General features: G+C 47.7%; 2 protein-coding genes and 1 long non-coding RNA gene across 4 annotated transcripts in view; 1 reads left to right on the forward strand and 2 right to left on the reverse strand.

Annotated features, from left to right (window-relative positions):
• Positions 1-5,711, reverse strand: part of LOC140213086 (uncharacterized) — a 151,337-nt gene extending 145,626 nt beyond the window's left edge. Inside the window, exons 1-2 of the long non-coding RNA XR_011889992.1 lie at positions 5,485-5,711; positions 3,319-3,444 (exon numbers count right to left, since the gene is read on the reverse strand). This is a non-coding gene — a long non-coding RNA (uncharacterized lncRNA). The remainder of the gene's footprint in view (positions 1-3,318; positions 3,445-5,484) is intronic.
• A 6,298-nt stretch (positions 5,712-12,009) lies between these two features.
• Positions 12,010-17,745, forward strand: LOC126528024 (uncharacterized). The gene is made up of 5 exons (XM_050175872.3): positions 12,010-12,260; positions 12,615-12,844; positions 13,532-13,683; positions 16,723-16,833; positions 17,478-17,745. The coding sequence occupies exons 1-5, from the start codon at positions 12,150-12,152 to the stop codon at positions 17,720-17,722; spliced, it is 849 nt and encodes a 282-aa protein (XP_050031829.1). The 5' UTR covers positions 12,010-12,149; the 3' UTR covers positions 17,723-17,745.
• cora (erythrocyte membrane protein band 4.1 like coracle) overlaps positions 17,714-21,461 on the reverse strand; it is a 58,414-nt gene continuing 54,666 nt past the window's right edge. For both annotated transcript variants that reach the window (XM_050175870.3, XM_050175869.3), the window contains exon 18: positions 17,714-21,390. The gene's annotated coding sequence lies outside the window, so the exon portion shown is untranslated. The remainder of the gene's footprint in view (positions 21,391-21,461) is intronic.

Here is a 21,461-nt window from a genome sequence, read left to right on the forward strand (position 1 = left end):
CTGATGGAATGCGAAGGGATTCATCCAGTGAGAACGGTAGGTAACGTACGCCTTCCAGAAGCGCTTGGTTTAAAGTGGACGGAAGCATCAACTGGGTAACACTCGAGATAAGCAAGATACGTTTAGATTAGAGGGAAAAAAAGCAGGGAAGAGTTTGATACGGCCGGATCTCTGACAGTCATAGCTATAGCAGTACAAGGTAGATTTTCAAGGAAAAAAGAAAAATATTAAGGAGATGTATACAAAAGCGCTAGATAAAAGAAATGTATAGCATACCTGATTAAATCAAGCAGGCTAGGTGACTGTCTGTTACCGCCCCGCTTCAAAGGGGATGCCATTAGATCATCATCATCACAGCAAGCAACTGTATGTGCGAGGGGAGCGTGTATGTGACGACAACGACAAAGTGGACGGCACGACGACAACGATGGTACGACGACTTACTTATTGTATACTCCGGCGATAAAACGTTACAGCCTGAGCAAGCCCTGAAGGTAGTGCTCTGGGCCGGTAACTAGGGCTGTGGAATGTCCGACAGCGCCTCCAAGTGCTAGCTGTCACAGGAAAAAAGAGAATGTTGGAAAAGTGGCGCGTTCTGGCGCGAGGGAAGCAAACTGTTGCAACATGCGATGCGATGCATGCGCCAACAGTGCGCTTCGAAAACTAAAGAGGGCCAGGAATGAGGGCGTTGCGTCCCTAGCGACACATAAATTTCTTATGAGCATCATCATTATCATTACTGTCATCAAAACTACAAGTTTCCCTCAAGAACTACAGAAACAGTGACGTCATTTAAAAATGAAGGTGGAAGGGCCCTCATTTGTCAATATTCGCCAGATTTATTGTGCCTAACAATTATTGTTATTGTTGTCGTCGTCGTCGTTGTTGTCGTCGTCGTTGTTGTTAACTACCGCACCCATTCCGGAAACACTGAAGACTGCAATTGTTAAGCCGATACATGAGGGAGGTCAAAAAAGATAATGTTGAAAATTAGACCTATTTCTATTTTGCCTATATTGTCACAAATTTTAGAAGTTTCTACTTGAACACATGACATCCTTTTCACAGAAATGTTCCGTTCTCACACCAAAGCAATATGGATGTGTTCTTAATCGTAGTGCGGTTTTAATGTTAGAAGAATTCGCTGATGAAATATACTCAGCGTTCGAAAAGAACCTGTTCAGTTATGCTTTGTTTTTAGATATTACAAAAGACTTCAAAGCTGTAATCATGAACTATTGCTGAAAAAAAAATTATTTTGCGTTTCAGATGGCCTTTTTATGATGTTCTGCATAGTTATTTGTATGGTAGGTCACAGATGGTTATGAGCAGTAAGGAAGTTATTAGTAGTATGCAACCAGTCACAGCAGGTGTTCCCCATGGTTCAGTGTTGTCACCTTTGTTGTTTAATTTATTTATGAACGTCTCTCTTCCGGTAATTAGTGAAGCCAGTGTCTTTCAATATGTAGATGACATGGTCCTACCTGCCCACCATACACATTACGGGGAAGCTTTAAGTGCCCTGCAAATTGCGGCTCTCAAAGCCATTCAGTGGTTTGCAGAAAATTGTATTAAGATTCATTCAAGGAAAATGAAGCTCATTTGCTTGAGGAACCCGCTGAAGATCCAAACAATAAACATTCCAATATTTTTGCATGATTAAAAGTGTGTTCCGTGCAAACGTACTCAAGTTGAATATTTGGAAACCATCAGATACCTCGGTATACATTTCGACAGCAGCATGTCTTGGCAGCTCCGTATGAGAGAGAGAGAGAGAGAGAGATAAACGGGGTGCGAAAGGCAGGGAGATTAACCAGAAAACATACTGGTTTGCTAACCTGCATTATGGAAAGGGTAAGGAGAAGTGAAAGACGGAAAGAATAGCGGAGAGAAAAAGCAAAGATTCTCTATATGTAGCTACAAACAACCCCAATGTTCACACACACAAACACACCGTGAAAATCACAAATTTCATAAGCCAATAGGGACATTTTATACGCAGTGGCTCAATTGCTCGCGAGAGAATGTGCATAAGTTCTACAAGGTCCTCTAATCGGGAAAGTTCTAACCGGTCGAATCTGCGTAAAAAATAAAAGGGGGGGGGGAGGGATATTATGATTCTGTGACGCCAGTCTGCGTCACAAACGCTGAATCATTTCTTGTCCTTTCGGCGATGTGAGCGACGTGTTTTCCCGCAACACGTGTCTGCTGCGATTGAGTCGTTCATTACTGGAATAGGTAATCAGTACTCAGAGTATGCCAGGATCAATAAGCGGGTACTTTAGGGAGATTGAAGCCAGCGTGCGGGCTTATTGATTATACGTTTTTCAAATGAATACGCCTTTTTTTCCTGCAAAACTGAAAAAGTTACACAATGATCTTTTATATGATTATGCCGGTGCCATTATACAGGTCTATACACATTGGAGGCCAACGACAAAATATTCAGAAGCGAGTAAAAAAGATGCAAGTTCAACGGGGCGCGAAACTACACGGTATATATTTTTTAAAGTACGTAGGTTTTCTTCACCTTGTGCAACACGTTGTCTCATATGCGATAAAGCAGAGAAAATTGATGATGTTTTTCTGCATTGCTAGGAGGCAGTGTGCTTGTTACCTGTTACGAACACTAAAGAAACAGCTGCCGTTAGACTCACAAAGAAACCGGTATCTAGCCGCAGAAAGCGAAGACAGTGTTCCATTCGATCAAATAATGCTAACAGACGTTCACTGTTTAGTGCGTGCCCGCATGGCAGGTTTTCACTGTGGCCAAGCGTTCAGCGGGACTGCTTTCTTGCGCGAGTATGACCAAGCTTGTGAAAATGATAAAGGCGCAGGAATGTTTTGCTGATTGTCTGTACAGGAAGGAACCCCTAACAGCTCTCAAAAAAAATTTTTTAAGTGACAAAGACAGCCATGGGGTGGCTGACCACGTGTTTTCCTTGCCTTTAATGTGTCTGCCGATGAGTGATGGCGTTTGATATGACGTCACAGTCGGGCAAGAAAAAAAAAGGGCGTAGGTTACTTAATGGGTACAGCATCAGGCAGCTGCGACCCCTCCTACCCCCTCCCCCCGCTGGAGGACCGTGATTAAAGTTGCATCATCACAGATGCATTTTTTTTATTATTATTATTGACGTGGTCCCAAACGAGGCGAGACAGAGGCCTACCTACCTGCAGCGAAGTGTCTGGTGAAAAGTAAAGAATGCATCGCACTAAAAAGAATGATATCACACTAGTATGAGATCGTATGTCAACCAAATACCATCGGCTTTTCGCATAACGTATTTCTCAAGAGCATTGTTCTCGTCAGCTCACCGTTTTCAATCTCGCGGTAACCATACATGCTTCCCTTTGAACGACGCAGGCTTGCGAGTCTGCGACGAGTGCGAGCACAAAAGGGTCTTCTTTGCACTCCGTGTGCCGTCGCCGATACCCGCAAATCTCGAATGAAAATGAGCTGTTTTGTCCTGTTGTTGCAGCACACAAAAGCCAAGCAGAACGCGGAGATGTGCACCAAGGGAATCATATCAAGGGAATCAAGGGAATCATATCATAAAAAGCCAACAAACAGACACCAAGGACAACAAAGGAGAAATTACTTGCAGTTACTAATTGAATTAAACAAATGATAAATTAATGACAATGAAACAGGAGGCAGGCCGTCACCTGGAGACAACTCCAAACGAACACCATCCCTAATACATTCCGTCTGAAACGCATCTTCCCAGATAAGCATCAGGACGACACGTGCAAATTGTGCCAGGAAGGACCAGCAACACTCAAACATATGCTGTGGGAGTGTAGTCTAGTTATAGGAGGGATGGCAGTTACTCCGGAGACCCTGTCGTCGAGGTGGGCCGCGGCTCTGCGCAGCTCAGACCTCGGAATCCAGACGTGGGCAGTCCAGCAAGCCCGTGAGGCGGCGTTGAGGCAGGGCCTTGACGTTCCCTCGTGGGAGACATGGGCCCGGGTCGCGTTAAACCTTGCCGGACGTACAAGAAAGTTGTATCCATCCATCCATCCATGCCGCAGGTGAGGAACCATCCCACGTGTTCGCATTACGCATGCGATGCTCTAACCAGTTGAGCTACCGCGGCGCCGTTTTCCCATCCACTCTCTTGGGTATTTATGTTTTTTACTGCAAGAACTAACTTTGGGAGTCTTTGCCAGCGCCACCACTCACAAACCCTGGCGGCGGATGTGGAACATCCTTTCTGCCGCAGGCGTCACGAGTAGGTGACCTTCTTGGGTGCAGGCAACCGGTCAATAAACTCACACATGCTACCTGAATGCATCAACGTTGCCGGGTTCGAGACCCTGTAGATACAACACAAGACACAAACACAAGCAAGAAAGGAAGACGGAAGGCGAGTCCATCCGGAACGGCTGCCAAACGGAACCTGAACCCCAAAATCAACGAGAGGTTCGAAAGCCACGTGCTTATACTTTTGCCAAGCGGCAGGGACACGTATACGGCGTGTTGCGGGTCGCAGCCAGCGTCAGCTCTTCGCACTCGCATCGCCACCGGAAGTGGCAAGAGGCCACAATTAAATCTGCACGTGTGCGCGAACCGTTATCACTCAGCCGCACTTTCGTGCTTCTTGACGTCACGCGACGTAATCCATAACTGCGCCCGCAAGGTCGCAACGGTCTCCCGCGCGCACTATAACGGCAGCGAGCCAGCAGGCCTGCATGCAGCCCCAATAAACATCGATCACGTGTCGCATCAATCTATATGACACCGGAACAAAATAGCGCTTTTTTTTAAAGTTGTTTTGATGCATACGCAAGGTATCTTGCTACGTTTTTGGGGTGAAAGAAAGACACATAATCTCTTGAGACTAATGCTCATAACCGATAGTATAAGTGAATTGCGGAAAACGTGACCTGTAAAATTGTGATTATGTACAGGGAAGAGGGGGGGGGGGGGAGGTTCAAACGCCACACCACGCAGTACAATTGAGACAGAAAGGTGGACACAGAAAGCAAGGCTCAAGCGGAATTGCGTTGTGAGCTCAAGACTCACGCAGCTGTTCATTGACCCGCGTAGTGTCCTTTAAACACAAGGCAGCTCAGTGCAGCGTATACATTTCGTTCCTGTTCTTCAGTGCTTCCGTCAAAGGCACCCTTCGTGGCGACGGTTCAACGATCATCAGGCTACGTGATCCAATAAACTAAAGGTAACGCTTTGTCAATGCGTAGTGAAATAAATCTGAAGGAACGTCGATTGAATCACTTAGTTCCCTTGATTCAGACAATTTCTGGCGCACAGGTTTTCACTGTCTTCACCGTGAAGGCCAGCCTCTCACCGTCGATCGCACCTTAATAGGCATGGTCTGAAGACTTTTTTTTTTTTCAATTGATCCGAGCGAAAGCAAGAAGTGGCCGATACGGCGCTCCACCCATGTCATCATTAGAATCGGTCGGTCGAGAACGATGAACGAAATAAAAGGAATAAAATAAATCAAAATGAATCCTTACGTTATACCGGTGGGACTCTTCCGACGGGCAGTGAAGCGAATAATAATTGAGTATTGGTAACTCGAGTGTACTAGCAGTACCCTAATAACAGTGTACTATTACGGTACTAACAGTCTGACACAGGAGTACGCCAAATGGTAGGCCCGGGACACAAGGAATTCGCATACAACTCGACCATCACGATACGCGCCTCGATTGTCTGCGCATGCGCAGGAAGGAATTCAGCGCTGATAACTTTGGAAGTGAACAAAACCACCGACACCTTAACACAACCTACCGCGCGGAGAAAACTGTAGTTAGGGGGGCACGCTTCGATTTCTCGTCAGTGATTTGGCTGCTCGCCTTGTGGGGCAGGTGTTCAGCGTCTGACCTGACTGGACACTGGCGTATCTGAACGCAGAAGCGCATGCGCTTCTCGAAACGCGAATTGCTACGGACAGAGCCTGGCCGGACGCGTCGCGGTTGTTGTGAAGTGATGCGATACGGGCTAGCGCCCGTCGTCGTTCAGGATATCACACCGCGTGGTACCAATTTCGTGGCATCCCTACCAAACGGCCTCAGCAAATCTTTTCAGGGCACTCCAACGGCCGTGTCGCCTCCTGACCTACGCATTGGTTCCCTGGCGCATAGCTGCGTCAAGGAATCGTGCCAGGGAATCGTAGCTGCGTCAGAGAATCGTGCCACACCGCCCTATAAGAGTGTATGTGAGCGCAATAAGGAGCCCCCGTGTGCAGGCAGTCGGCTATAGAGCCCGTTTTTCTTTTTTTTTTGAGGGGGGCTTATTTTGCTTCTTACTGTACAGTGTAAAAACTATCCGCCACAAATGCGGTCATGTTGTTATCATTTTTAACAAGTCGTCGGCATCATTCCGACAATGCTATAGACTAGCCTGCAGCCACCCGTCATCACGTATGAGATGGACGAGCAAACTGACAAAAGCACAGTGAAAGTCTGTGGCAAGTTGTTTCTTCGTCCACTTTCCTTACCATTAATTTATCATTTCTTTAATTCACTTAGTAAGTACAAGTAATCCCCCCTATACTTTCCTTGGTGTATTTGTTTGCTGGCTTCTCATGATACGATTAATAAAAAATCGGGTCCTTCGATTATCCCCCTTTCTTCTCGTTCTTACATAACGAAGATCTCGAATCCGGCAACATTGATGCATTCAGATAGCATTTGCGGGTTTATTAACCAGCTGCCTTCAGGCCCTTCACCCAGAAAGATCAGGTACTCGTGACGCCTGCGGCAGAAAGGATGTTCCACATCCGCCGCCAAGGTTTGTGAGTGGTGGCGCTGGCTAACACTCCCAACGTTAGTTCTAGTAGTAACACATACATACCCAAGAAAGTGAATGGGAAAACCACGCCGCGGTAGCTCAACTGTTTAGAGCATCGTACGCGCAATGCGAATACGTGGGTACGACGCTGCGCCGTACGTGCTCCCTGATGGGCTGCAGAATCTTAGCGTATCTTTCCTCCTTCATAATTACCACGTAAGATGGGATCGTTCCCCACCTGCGGCAAGTTATTTTTTCATCTGCTTTCATTGCCGTTAACTTATTATTTATTTAATTCAATTAGAAAGTACAAGTAATTTACCCTATGTTTTCCTTGGTGTCTTTGTTTGTTGGCTTCTCATGACACGATTAATAAAAATCGGGTCCCTCAGTTAACCCCCTTTCTTCTGGCTGCTGTATGAGTAGCTTTCCAAAAAACGCTAAGTAAACCGCTGTTGAAAAAAATATCAGAAGTTCCGGAAAATAAAAAGCTAATGGAGTATTTGTGCGCCGTACACGCAATACAGGGTCTGTTACAAGGAAATCATCACTGGTTGTAACGCAAAAGATGAAACCGCTACATGACTAGACTGCAATAAAGACTAATTGGCAAACAAGAAGCAAAAATAGCCGGTTGCCGTTAACGAGGAGAAAGTTGTGGAGAAGAAGGGGAACCGAAGAACCCGATTTATTATTAGTACGTCACTATCGCATAAAGCCAACAGATAATGAAAAAGAAAAGAAATGCATAGAATAAATTAGTGGTAGTTTTTGACTGAAATGTAAAAATTAGAAGCTAAAGAGAAATGGAGGGAAAAAGAACAGCTTGCTGACGGTGGGAGACGAACCCACAACCTCCGGCGACGGCAGTTACCAAGTCCACACTCTTGGATATTTATGTATGTGCACAAGATCTAACCCAAAGAGTGTTAAACAGTGCCACACTTCCACCGCAATACGGAAAACAAACCGATTTTGTTTCTGCATTGCTTCAAAAACTGTGTCGTTATTTTGCTTCTGATAATTCGCGATACTTTGTTCCGCAGGCAGGGAACCGTAACGTGACTTTAACAGTCGGTTGTTGAGAAATATTTGGTCAGCTTCGATATTCAAAAAAAAAAAAAAAAAACTAAAGATTCATTTTCAAACACGAATAAAATATTACACACCAACTATTCGGGTTTGAAACTTTTAATATTCGCCCACCCTATAGTAAATACATTCGTAAAGTTAAAGCCTTCTACACCCTGCTGGCGAATTCACTGTTTTCTTTTACCTGCGTGGGCACTTTGGCAACACTAGACTGTAATGGCTCGTCAAGTGAGATTGATAACCGAATCTGTCAATGACAAAGATAACTTTCACTGAAGCATTTTACAGCCTTTCTTGCTGCAATGGTAATCGGGTAATCTGCAAGGAAGGCAATCTTTGCAGTACACTCTTAGGCAAAGTTACACCCTTTGGCTTGCCCCTTCTGCCACACAACAATAATCGTTATCTGCCTTGATGCGTTTCCTTTCTTTAACGCTGCGAGCCCGGTACTTTCCAGTAACGAAGGGCACGCGCGTTATCAGCATAGAACAGTTTACACCCTTTGGACTGCCCCTTCTGATAACGCGCGTGCCGTTCGTTACTGGAAAGTTCCGGGCTCGCAGCGTTAAAGAAAGGAAACGCATGAAGGCAGATAACGATTATCGTTGTGTGGCAGAAGGGGCAAGCCAAAGGGTGTAACTTTGCCTAAGAGTGTACGTGCCACCTGCTGGGCCCGCTCGGAGTACGCTTCGCCCAGTCATGAGCATGAGCTATAACCTCCAACGAATATTTTGCAATACATCAACGTCATTAACACATTAAGTAAAAGAACTCGTTTATTGGTCTGCGGCCGCTAAAGCGGCATCTATACCTAACCCCCCTCCCACCCACGCTGCACGTCGGCTCGCTCCGCTCCCCTTGGCAGGAACCCCACTAAACTTCAATATATCTTCACGCACTCATCACTCATTGTGGCGCGTGTAGCGATTGAAGGTTAAGTAGTTGTAGAATGCTTTGTTTGCGAAGCCCTGAAAATTCAAAACGGAACGGCACAACTTGGCGCTCAAATTTACATCTCTGCATACAACTAGAGTTGTAAATGAGCAGTGTGCGCGTATTTTTTCGGTGAATTCAGTGATTCTCCGGTACCTTATCCGTAGGCAAAGCGACAAGCTTAGCGGTATGCCGGGAGGACACGTGGTCGAACTTTGAACATCGTCAAGGATGAGGCCAACGGCAGCGCGTACAAGCGCTACAACCAACACCACCTATGGACGACCGCACGCCAAGTTTCATCCTATACGCCAGCGCTCGTTTCTCCCCTGGCGGAACGATTTCATCTCCAACGGGTGTAGGTTTCCGCCGCCGCTTCCCATAGCGGTCGCGCCCGCGTTCAGTTCGCGCTGCGCGCGAAACGTCTCTTGTTTGCGACGGCGCCTCTTCGGATGACCGGAAATTATTATTGTGTTGTTAACTGTGACGACAGCAATGTAAACACGAAAGGGTTGATGCCACCAGTAAAATTCTGCCGATTCACAAGAAAATGGTACGAAATAAGCAGACGACACACATGGATTACTGCGGTGCGCCGAGCGAAGTAAACAACTGGACGAAGCGAGCTCGTTCATTGATCACTCCTGAGTGTATGACGGTTTTTATATGTAACGCACATGAATTCAATAATTACTCGGTACATAATCCTTTTATTCATATAAAAACTAAGTTGCTCGACGAGCGCTTGTCCTGTCTTCTTTCTCGTGTTTCGTTTATGTGTGCGCTGCCCAAGAATGGAAACCACTTCTGTTGTATGCGCTAGCAGTGGCCGAAGTTCACGCGTGCCGAGAAATTGAATATGTGCACGATGCATTGAGGATGACCAGAGTTCATTCCTGCTTCACCACTGCACCGATCGATCGAGTTGCCGGACGATACACGCCCGCGTCTTGGTCGCGCCGGCATTGCTGAAGCAGGAATGATTACTAATACTTTCAACGTCCGTCTCTTGAGCACTGTTAAAAAATGGCCAAGCTGTCTACACTGCTGCTTCTATTCCATATTGTAGGGGACGCACTAGTTAAAGTTGTGTTCGCATGTCGTACTTGTGCTATGCAGCGATATATTTTTGAGAGCAGCATTCCGGGCAAGTTGGTAATCCATTACTTAAATGATATTGCGCGACAAAAAACGACACGGACGTGAGAGACGACACACCAAGCGCTTGGTGTGTCGACGACATGCGCTTGGTGTGTCGTCTCTCACGTCCGTGTCGTTTTTTGTCGCGCAATATCATTTAAGTCATCAATATATTTTGTTTATTTCCGCACAGTGTCGATGGAAGACCGTTGTCGCCATCAGAGACAATACGGATTTGTAGCAAACATATTGTGAGAAACTGCAAAAATGACTTGAGCTCGTATGTACCGTATGTATGTGCCGCATCGATCGTATGTGCTGACGATTTTTCCGGCGGTACATACGATGTCGTTTCCAATCACCTGCTCAGCGTCACTTACATGGTTAAGCAGACGCTGCCCTTTCGCCGCATTGCAGCCATAAAAATAATCGTCAAGCGTACCGATCGTCTTAAAGGCAAATAGAAGCGTGTACAGTCTGTTTCACACTTAAGGGAAAACTCGGAACGTATTGCATCACGATGCGGCAAGCAATGGAGTCGTGCGGTGGCAGCAGCTCGAGCAGGCGCAGACGCTCGAGGGGCGGAGTCGTGATCTGCGTCGTCTGCTACGGCGGCGCGCGCTGGCCGCATTGTCGGGAAGCGTGCTACTGTCAGGGGCAGTGCACGTATATTTCTTCACTGTGTGTGCTACCGTAATAAGCAGCGACAAGACGCACTAAGATGTGCGCGCAACGTGTTCAGTCTTTGTTTGACTCGAAAGGAAAACAAAGCACTCAACAATGATAATTATGGGAGTCGAACACGATGAAACAAACGGATACGATTAAACGAATGTTTTAGGTTCAGACAAAGAGCTGGAAATGATTTTTCTCGACAATCATTCGCTACACCAGACAGACTCTGCCCGCCGGCGGGGAATTGGACACGTCACGCACGGAACTTCAGTTAGTATCTCGTCATGTCCCCAGCGGCAGCGATGACAGCGCTCATCCTGGAAGGCAGGGAAGTGCAGAATGACTTGACCAGGGATGTGTTCATTCGCAGCACGTCTCAGTCGCTGACGATGGTGGATCGAAGCCTATCCTCGGGCGACTGATAGAGGGGATGGTGCGCCAGCGATACTTTCAACGAGCCCCAGACATATTAAATGATGTTGGCGCCCGGGGATTGAAGCGGCCACTCCAAGAGAGTGACTGTGCGCTCTTCTAGCAGTTGTTGCACCACACGAGCAGTGTGGATCGGCGACCTCTCGCTTTAGAATATATAGTCGCCTTCCAGAAACGGGCCGTCAAGAATGTATGGAATCAGTACGTCGTCTATGACTGCCCTGCAGCGATGAACTTACCTTCGAGGCATATCAGTTGGCGTCGCACAACGCATATTAAAGAATACCGGCTCATTTCACGCCGTAACGATGAGATCGGCGCCTTGCAACTGATAGTAGAACGTTTAGCGACAATGCGGCCAGCGCGCGCCGCCGTTGCAGACGACGCCGTTGAAGATCCCGCCCCTTCAGCACCTGCGCGAGCTGCTGCCGCCGCCTGACTCAAGCGCTCGCCGCATCGCGATGCAATGCGCTCCGAGTTTTCCCCTAAATGTGAAACGGACTGTACACCGCCCTTTACGCGCCCACACGTAGGCACACACCGCGCGCGGCGCGAAACGTGCCCAAACACGCGCACTGCAGGAGGCAATCAAGGCGGCGCAAACGAGAGATGGGAGAGGGGTACCACCCGCTAATAGAATTTTGCTTCGCATGCGGCGCTCTCAACGCCGGCGCAGCAGCGCCGCTCTCGGTGCCGTTCTTGTCTATAGATGCAAGCACGCTTATTCTCACATTATAGGGGGGAAATGTGGGCTGCGCCAATGCCACCTATAATTTGCCTGCGCGCGCGAGAAACGCATTGCCGTCATACCACCGCTTTCCCATCTAAAAATATATGTAGAGAGAAAAAAGAACCATTCTAGGAGAGAGAGAGAAAAAAACAACAAAAGTGGCGTTATCAAGGCTACCAACCGCCAGGGGAGGAGGCAGCGCTAGCGCTGCCCAGTCATGCCCAGTGACGTCAGCAGGCGAGCAGTCAGCAGTGGCATTGTGGTGGTTTTGCAGTTTTGCTTTGCTTCCTTGTACCTTGTACGCACGCGGCACGTACTAGGTAGTCTGCTGGGTGTGCTGTAGGTTCATCGTGAGTTGGTTGGATCTCTGTTTTTCCAGTTAAGATGCATGTCTTCGTGCGTCTACCGCTTTCGCGCAAAACGATGTGCATCGAATGCGACGATCGCGGTGCGGCGCCCGTAAAGGAAATCTGCCGTGAAGTTTCTCGACTTGAGGTAAGTGATGCTGCTCATTGACGTCGTCCTAGATCGCTGTTTTATACCGGTTTCACTCAGCCACTTTCGATCGCGATTGAGCCTGATCCGAATCGAAATTCTCGACCGCGCTCCTTCCCGCAGCTTGCTCTAAGGTGCCAGTAACGACTGAGAAATTCTATCCCGATCAGGCTCGATTGCTATCGAAAGTACTCCGGATGACACGCTTGTTACAACAGTGTTTTGATGCTTCACAGCGAGATCAAGTTAAGCGAAACTGAAAACTAGTTGAAGCCTTTCGCTTACGGTTCCAATCGGTTTCGAGCAGGCATGTCTTGGCACAGTCGGTTGATCTCGCGTTTGTATCTGCGACAGGGAATACCGGCCGAGTTCCTGACCCTGGCCTACGGCGGACGACGGCTAGTCGAAACTTCGGTGGCCAATGGGCAGTGGCTGACGTGCTCTGTGAGTGGCCTCCCCGGAGGCAAAGGTGGCTTCGGCTCCATGCTAAGGGCCATCGGCGCTCAGATCGAGAAGACGACAAATCGCGAAGCGTGCAGAGATCTCAGTGGAAGGAGACTGCGGGACATCAACCACGAAGCACGGTAAGTCGGGCTTTCGTCGTTTCAACAACGTTTGCCGCGTCAAGAACTAGGTAGTCGGTGACCAAGCGGTCACCTGAGCGAAAGATTATTCGGGATTTAGGGCTTTCCGTGTCGGTACATTTATCGCGGTTTCGCTGTAGTGTACCGGTGACTTGAGGAGGTGGCGCGATTATTTGCGAGTGGCGACCAAAAAGCGACTGAAGGCCACCGATGCTCACGCCGGCAAGCCCGGCATGACCCGGCTTAGCTGAGCTAGATAGTCGCTTTTCGAGAAAAGCGACCATTTTCGCGACTGCTGTCACTCGCCGCTGTGAATGAGTCTGTTGCCTTTGTAACAAGGGCGCTTCCAATCGTGCTCGAGTCGGTGCATATTGAGCGCGCAGCAAAATATTGACGCACTCCAAGCTCAATGAGGATTTAAGGTGCTAGTTGTCTGGCACATTAACTTTCCGATGCAAGCCACCTGGATGCGTCAGTTTAAGTTCAGTCTTGTTTATGCCTGCCATCTGTTCAGATCAGGCCCATCTTTTGGGCCTGTGTCACTACCCTTGCATGTAATGCCTGTGAATATCTTGATGGACAAGGTGATTGAGCTTGTTTTGTTGTAAACTGTTAAATCTTCTGCAGCAGTGGCTGTCTGAGTGCATGTAAGTGTTGACGCATGGTTAACTTGTACTTGCCTTTCAGCTTGAAGCGCTGGGTGGCCAAACAAGCTGAGCGGGAAAATCAGCGCAAGCAGCGGAAGGAGTACCGGGAACCAGAGCACCATCTGGAGGATCCGGAGTATGAGCGCATTCGCGAACAGATCCCAGAACGCATCCAAGATGCTGTCACACAGGGTATGGGTCTGGCTTTTCTTTTTAAAAGGGTCCTGAATCACATCTTGGGCTTGGTGGAAAAAAAAACAGCCCGCGGATAGCATACGCTATTATGAACATATCTTAGCCAAATTTCGCAGCTGTGCGCATTGCATGGAGCTCACAAGCAGAGTGCGAATCACCTTTTTCTCAAACACTCATCTCAAACAATGCCTTCTCACCCGTTTTGGAGCTACCGGCACCTTCTATATTTCGTCATATACAAAGTTCCCATAGATGACAGCTATTGGCTGTTAGCTGACGTCAGTCAAGACAGGTGTCGAGTCAGTGCGCTTCTTCATACTGTTACCGTGTATATTCATTGACCCAGTTTACTAAACGGACTGAAGTAAGCTAACAATGAGCAGTTACAATTTCAATAAGAATTACATGCTTCTGGAAGCCGGTTATGTCTGCTCATGCTCAGCCGTGGCTGTGTGCATAGGAATTAAACTTTGGCCACACTGCTTATTGATGTCGTAGCTGCCATGTCACGCTAATTTCGATTCGTTAAAACACTCAACTAGCCTTGATCCACGCAAAACTACAAGGGGAGACCGCATATACACTTGCCAGCGCATGCTCACTAATGGCAGCTCCTGGCTATACGCCTATACGCCTTGGCGGACATTGCCTTGTATTGATCCATTGACAGTGCTTCAGAATGCGAGTTTGAATGTGGCTACTAACCATTGGTCAAGCTGGTACAGGACAAAGCCTGTCTGCACCACATAGCATTGCCAGAATGGAAAACATGAGCATGAGCACACACTTCAGCCCTATCGTGCACGTAGCAAATGCTGTAGCTACGTCTTCTGCATGGTGTATATGCCGTGGCCGCGGGGGTGCCGCGACGAGCCCGCTCGCTGAGAACAAGCGCGTGCTCCGAGTGGTCTGTGCAAGTGATGTGGCTCCAGGAGCGTGGCAAGCCGGCCCAAGAGCCAACATCTGACTGGTATAGGTCATCTGCTTCCCAAGTTGCACACCTTCGAGGTGTTTCACCATCAAGGTCGGAGTTCCTTACATTCGGGATTCTTTCAATTCGAGTCCGCAGTTCAGCATCCGTCACGTACCCACTTAAGGTGTTGCCGACGTACTCGCGTGAGCTAACCTAAAGACAAATTTCATTCGACCCTCGGAAATTGTGTGATTGCCATAGAGGTAAGCGTGAAAGGAAATGTGCTACTTACCACTAGTGGCAGGAAAACACAGCTACGCATAGCTGCTTAGTACACTGTATCACAGCAAAGGGACGAGACACCATGAGCTCAATCATAAGTTGAGGGATGATCTCATCCGAGTTAGGCTCATCCTGTGTGTGTGTGTGTGTGTGCGTATGTGTGTGGTGAAACATTGCTGGTTCTCCCATAATCAAGAGTAGATGTAAGCATGAAATGGCTAACGGCAAAGCAGGTTGGTTGAAGATGATACTAGCCACATTCATAGGGTCTGTTTGATTTGCCTGCACCACTGTGAACCAGTTCACGGCGATTCACGAGAAGTTCAGAAATTGTGTAGCTCTATTTCGGAGGTGCAGGCCCAGCGAGACACCCGGAACGAATGCAAAGGTGCAGACACGGTGCAGGTGTTATGTCATACTAATGTGCACGGAGTGTGTAAGTTTGAGAGGTCCTGAACTGCAGATATGATCGGCTACTGGGGTGTAAATACACACCACGCTTGGTAGACACGTCAGATGTGCATAAGCGAGGTTTTAACGGCACTCGCGCCCGTGTGCTGCGTCGTTTACTGCGATGCTGCTTCACACCTGTATGCCTGCACCAAGTCGACACCAACAGTCGAGTAGGTGCAGCAATATCATGAACTAGCTCTGCACCTTTCCTGCACCTTTTGAAACGAACATTGTGGTTCAGCGGGTGCCATTGCTGCACCGCTGAAACGAATGGCGAGGTGCAGCACTTCGTGAACTGGTTCAGGTGGTATAGACAAATCAAATGTACCTTTGAAATGGGTGTAGTGCATGTTTGCAACGGCACACTCCACCATGCCATACTGTGCACCAGTCCATATGGACGCTGTCCAACGAGAAGAAAACCGGCTGAAGGTGGCATGACAGGCAGCGAAAGACGCCAGGGAGACAGAGAAAACTGCCCAGCTAGAAGATAAAAAGTACCTGAAGGAGGCGTCACAAAGCGTGGCGCCATCTCTTGAGGCGACACAAAACCCACGCCTCAGAACTCGCGGACTGCTGGCATTCAAAAGAACACAGCCAACCCTGTTTCAGCGCCAAAAGATGACAGTGAATACATGGTGCCCTGTATCTCCCGCTTGAATGTTGCTATTGGAAATGACAAAATGCTAAGTACTATTAGCCACAGCTGGAGTGATATTGTGAGCAAGCATTAGGAAGAACTCGGAAGCAATATTTTTTGTAACTCGTTTGACCAGTAACTAGCATATGTAATACAGTCATGTACAAAAGGCTGGGGGCCAGAGACTGCATTTTAAGTTTTGACTGGTTGCCTTGATGATCTCGTTTTGTTCTCGCAACCTGCCCAGATGTTCTCGTTTGAGTGCCCAAATAGCGGCTCTGGCTTTTGACTCGAGGTCACTTGAAGATCGCCAATAATGGGAGCTAAAAGCATTTCATGTTTAATCTGGCAGCTCCAATCGAGTTCTTGCTGAGTAGTTACTATTGGCTCTGTTTGGACCATCGTATGCTTGTAATGCACACAGCTGCTCAGGGGGCACGCTAGTGCACAAAATGCTCATGCCAGCAGTGGAAGGCATTAGCACTTTGCTTACTCCACCGCAGGGCCGACTAAGCATTATCTGCTTATCTGCTGGTGCATCTACTGCCCTTCTTTGCTGTTTTGCAGCTAATCTGACTGTACAGTGCTAGCCTTTCATTAAGAGATGCACTATATGCGAGGTGAGGTACCCCAGAACAGTCTACAGGCAGAGAAGATTGTAAGCAATGCTCGGCCAAATGTCTCATCTTTTTTAGTACTCCACGGTAGATGTGTATGCACTACAAAGGCGGAATTGCCATTTCTGCAGGGCTGTCTGCCGGCACTAAACGACCTGCCTCCACCAGTGGGGAATCCAGCTCGAGGAAACGACCCGCAGCTGCCTTGTGGCTGCCAGACGTGCCAAGCGACGAGTCTTCTGGTGAGAAGGGACTTTTGAGGCATCGCCTCGTGAGATGTTTTCTACTCAACGACGTTGGTGCTGGCATTCTTTTTTTTTATTTCCAACCTCTATTGACCTGTTGCGAGCGCCCTCCACAGGTGCATGTCTGATTGATAATATCGCAATAAAAGTCGGAAGGAGCTCTTCTAGCTGACAAAGTTTTACACCTGAAAAGAGATGCCTACATCATTGCGCCATAATTCATTAGAAGCCAGCTGAATCCCGAATCTACAGTACAATCAGGCCTAACTTGGCAGCAGCAGTTAGTGAAACTTGTGGGGTATACAAAAGTGTAGGCATTGCGTTGCACGAGTACATCAAGGAGATTAGCATTCTTTGCAGACTTCCACCACTGCAGGTGGTTAATAAAGGTTTCAGGCAATTCATGTGTGTGTCAAATAATGACAGTTTGGAATCCGCAGCATTAATATACTTGCTGGCTCAATGCATCTGTCAGCACTTCGTTTGTTCGTGACAGTACAAGTAAACCAATCCACGTGTGACAACAGCCTAAGTAAAAAAAGGAGTGCTGCGGCCGAGATTTGAAACTGTTCTGCTAATTCGTAGCCCAGCGCTGTTAGCACGCATGCCAGAAAAATGTGACTGTTGTTATGCACTTACAGATGGCGACTCAGACTCAACTCCTGAAGATCGAGATGCGCCTGCAAAAACAGAGAGCTCGAGCGAGCAGGACGCCCCAAGCGAAGAACCCCCGTCTGCTAGAGCAGAGACGGAGTCATCCAGGGATGGTGAAGACAGTCTCCCAGGGAAACGCGACAACGTCCAAGGCACCGAGTGTTCCGCCGCCTCAACCTCGACAGAGATGCCCCACGCAGAAGAACCACATCCACCAAACACAGACAAATAAAGCTTGCCTTTATTGTTCTCTTCCTTTGTCTCTCTCCCCTCTTGACTACTGCATACACGCCAGGAGAGAGAGGTACACACAATCTGTGCAGCCCGCCTTCCAGTGTCGTGGGGGGCCATTGGACAGACGTGCGGTTGCGCCCACGCGTGGGCATCGTTATCATCGTAGCCAAGGCTTGCTTTGAGAGACCGCCCAACTTTGTACTCACTCATGGCCACAGTGCAAGAACAGTTAGGAGAACCTCTACTCAGGTGCAGCTGGATAACCCTGCTTAATATTCTGGGCGGCTTGGAGACCCTTGCATTCTAATGCCACCTGGTGGTTAAACCATGGTTGCCGGGGGACAAACAAAGCATACTTGCAGCACACACTGCTAAATGTCACTCGGCAATTAGAACCTGGTCTTGGTAACTCTACTCGCAAAATAGTCTGTACGGAGGAAGAAAACAAAGACTAAGAGGGAGCATCGCGTGACAATTTTGAATACTTGTCTTAAAAAATTATAATGGAACGGTTCATGGGAAATAGGTCCTCGCCATGTGATAGGTAAGCAGTAATATCTAGCTGCCGAATGTGCGGAGAGAGTGGTGGGAAGAGGGCAGGTAGTGAGGGCGTCACTAAGGGCTACGACAAGCCTAACAATGCCTTCAAAGGTCCAGAAACCACGCGGGGCCCATTTCTCAAGACAACGCACATATGGGTCCCAGAGAAGAACAGGGTTGGCGTCAGAGGACCCTGCTTTACCAAGACTAGCTGCCCAATGTCATGCTCCCTCTTGGTATTTTTTTTTCTTCCTCCATGACAGTCCATGGCAGGTCAGAGTGTTTCACATGCTGGTGCCACCTGGTGGCTGAAGCCATAATTTCCATGGCAATCGATGTGCCCTTTCATTCAGCACCACCAGCTGTGGCATAGCAATTCCACAAACCATACCCTTTGTGCACATTTCCGATGACACCAATGTGAAGTTGCTGCTCCTAAATGTTTCTTGTTCTGTGCTCATAGCATTCCGTCAGCACATAACATGAGCAACTGCACTTGCTGATGAGTGCATAAACAGTGAAGACTGCTTTACACATTAGGAGACAAACGGCCAGAAGATGGAACAATATTAAAACCTGCTGTGAAATTACAGGTGCTCACCATACATGACTGCAGTAATGTTGTGAGCAGTACAGAGACACCAAGGCATGGTGAGATTTAGTGATTTAAATTGCCAACTCCAAAATGTACGGCTGTAGTTTGTTCTGTTATAACTTGCACTTTCTTAAGTTGTTGGCATACTTCCCATGCCACGTGGCAGTTTGTTAAACTTTCTAATCCAATTTGATCGAAGCGCAAGCAGACCGTTTTACCCAACGTGACAGCAAATACCTTTCCAATGCAGTAGAACCCCTTTGACATGTTTTTCAAGAAACTGCGGGGACAAAACAGCCAGGAAAACATAACCGCGAGGGAAAGCTGCAAATCGCCACAGCAACACCAGAAACAGCTCTGAATGGCGGCCACTACTGTTATTGGACACCTCGCCGCTCATACTGTGACCGCGGATGGCAAGTGTATATTAAGGGACGTATAATATTCTGCGACAATGGCCCCTTTCAACTCTTCATAAGCTTCACCGCAAGCACAGCGTTATTGCGGCGAAGGTGACCAACGATAACTGGCGATTATGCATGTCTTTCTTGTCCCCAAAAGAAATGTAGCCCTGTGCTCGGCGGTTTTAACCAATGCACACTTCTTCTCAGTACCTGTTTTCTCCCGATATGCTTGTGTAGCTTTTGGCTTGTGCAACTTCGGTCGCTTATTGCAAACCTTGCTCGCTTGTTGAAACATCCTGGCTGGCTGCACCGCTAAATTTACGCGACCACCATGTTCAAACGCAAACATAAGATGCAGGAACATCACAAAATTGCGATGTATCCAAGGGGAACATAATACATGGGAGTGAATAGAACTTAGGTCAGGACCACAAAAATGCGACGTAGTAGCTCGGAAAACACAACAGCGAGGAACATATCAATGGAGTTCCGCTGTATTTCAACAGACGAGGGTATTCCACTCTTCAACACACTACAATAATTTTAACGCCTACGAGATGTGGAAATAATGCTAGAGGGAAGTGCAATCGACCAATATATTGAAATTGTTAGATGCAGCGATACCACAACGCTGTTGCACGTGATGATAAACAGCCTCTTCAGTGGATTTTATGGAAGAATTTTTTACATCTTTAGTTGAGCGCACTTACGCATATGTTCATTTTCACATCTCGTAGCTGCCAAAGACTTTAGCTGCCAGTGGAATGCCGGATGTGGCCAATAATTGCACGCTAAAGGTTGTGTGCCTTTAAAATGATTGGCTGAGAATCCAAAAGAACCTGCTATGATGCCAAAATGCGCATCCTCAACAGTGTCATTGTTTAAATCTTAAAGTTATAGTACTTTCATGTCTCCGTGGGCAAGGATAACATTTGGAAGCTTGTCAGTTGATGCAAGCAATGCACAAAATCACACAACGCATCTCTCGGCAGTCTGCAGTGTCGGCACGTGGGGAGAACAGAAACGTACATGGACATTTCATCACAGGAAGACGATCGTACACTGCCATACGTGCCTGCAGATGTTAGACAAAGCCATGTCTCTATCGAAAAAAAAAAAAAGGCCAAGCAAACAGCTGCAAGAAAATAAACCCACCACTTGACGCACAACACCACCCATCTCTCAAAGGCATAAAAAAAATAAATGCACATAGTATGAGTCAAATGTATCTCATAAAAAAAAAGGCTCTCCTCATCAACAATTGCTGAACAACACATATGTTCCGTCCAAGCTTAAAACACAGCCGCACACGCAGTGAACGATCGCGCACAGTGATACGCCGATTCTTTCGTCTAACACTGGTGGGCTGCGGATGAATAAAAGAAAGAAGGAATGAACTTGATTATATCAATGTTGGCTCTAACCTTCAAAAAAACCAGTGGCCCCCCATGGCCTGTTTTCCGCGTGGCCAACGACTCCATATATTTGACATTCTTTCTTTTTCGTAATACCACCTTGAAATATTCAACAGAGCTGCCTCACCCACTTTTATCAAGAGGTGCGACGAAGTGCAAGCTTTGGCGCGCAGGCTTCTTAGTCGATCCCCCAAGTGCCTCATCATAGCTTTGAACGTGAGGCTGAATAAGCTATGGCTGTAGGGCAGCCTTATGAAAAGAAGCTGTTACACGTAAAAGGGCAGGATCACGTAGTTGCTTCGTTGCTTACTCGACAGCTCTTGCGGAAAAGCAGCTAGTTCCGCACATAGAGCGTCCAGTGCGGTCCTGCCGGCTTTAACGGAATGTTGTCTCGTTTTTGCTGCTTTGCTGCCTATAATAACATGCGCGCACTCTAAGCTTTGTTTTTTTCTTTTGCTTTGCATCATGCAGCTCGATACTGTGGCCATTTGTAAAGCAGGCACCCAGTAATATAAACCTCACAGTGTTTGGGCTAAAAGAACTAAAACGGGAGATTAAAAGAGCACGCGGAGATGGAAGCTGTCTGTACACTGTCCGTGGCGTCGCGGAGGAAGAGAGGCAGCAGCCGAGCGCAGGTCCGCGACAACACGCTCCCGGCGTGCCGGACCGTGCAAGCACCGGTGGTTCGGCCCTGGCGGTCTGTCCCGCAGTGCTGCATAAAGAAGGAACAAATAAATTCCGGGGTTTCACGTGCCAAAACCATGATCTGATTATGAGGTGCAC

Source organism: Dermacentor andersoni, chromosome 9 (assembly GCF_023375885.2).
Source record: "Dermacentor andersoni chromosome 9, qqDerAnde1_hic_scaffold, whole genome shotgun sequence".
NCBI classification, from domain to species: Eukaryota; Metazoa; Arthropoda; class Arachnida; order Ixodida; family Ixodidae; genus Dermacentor; species Dermacentor andersoni.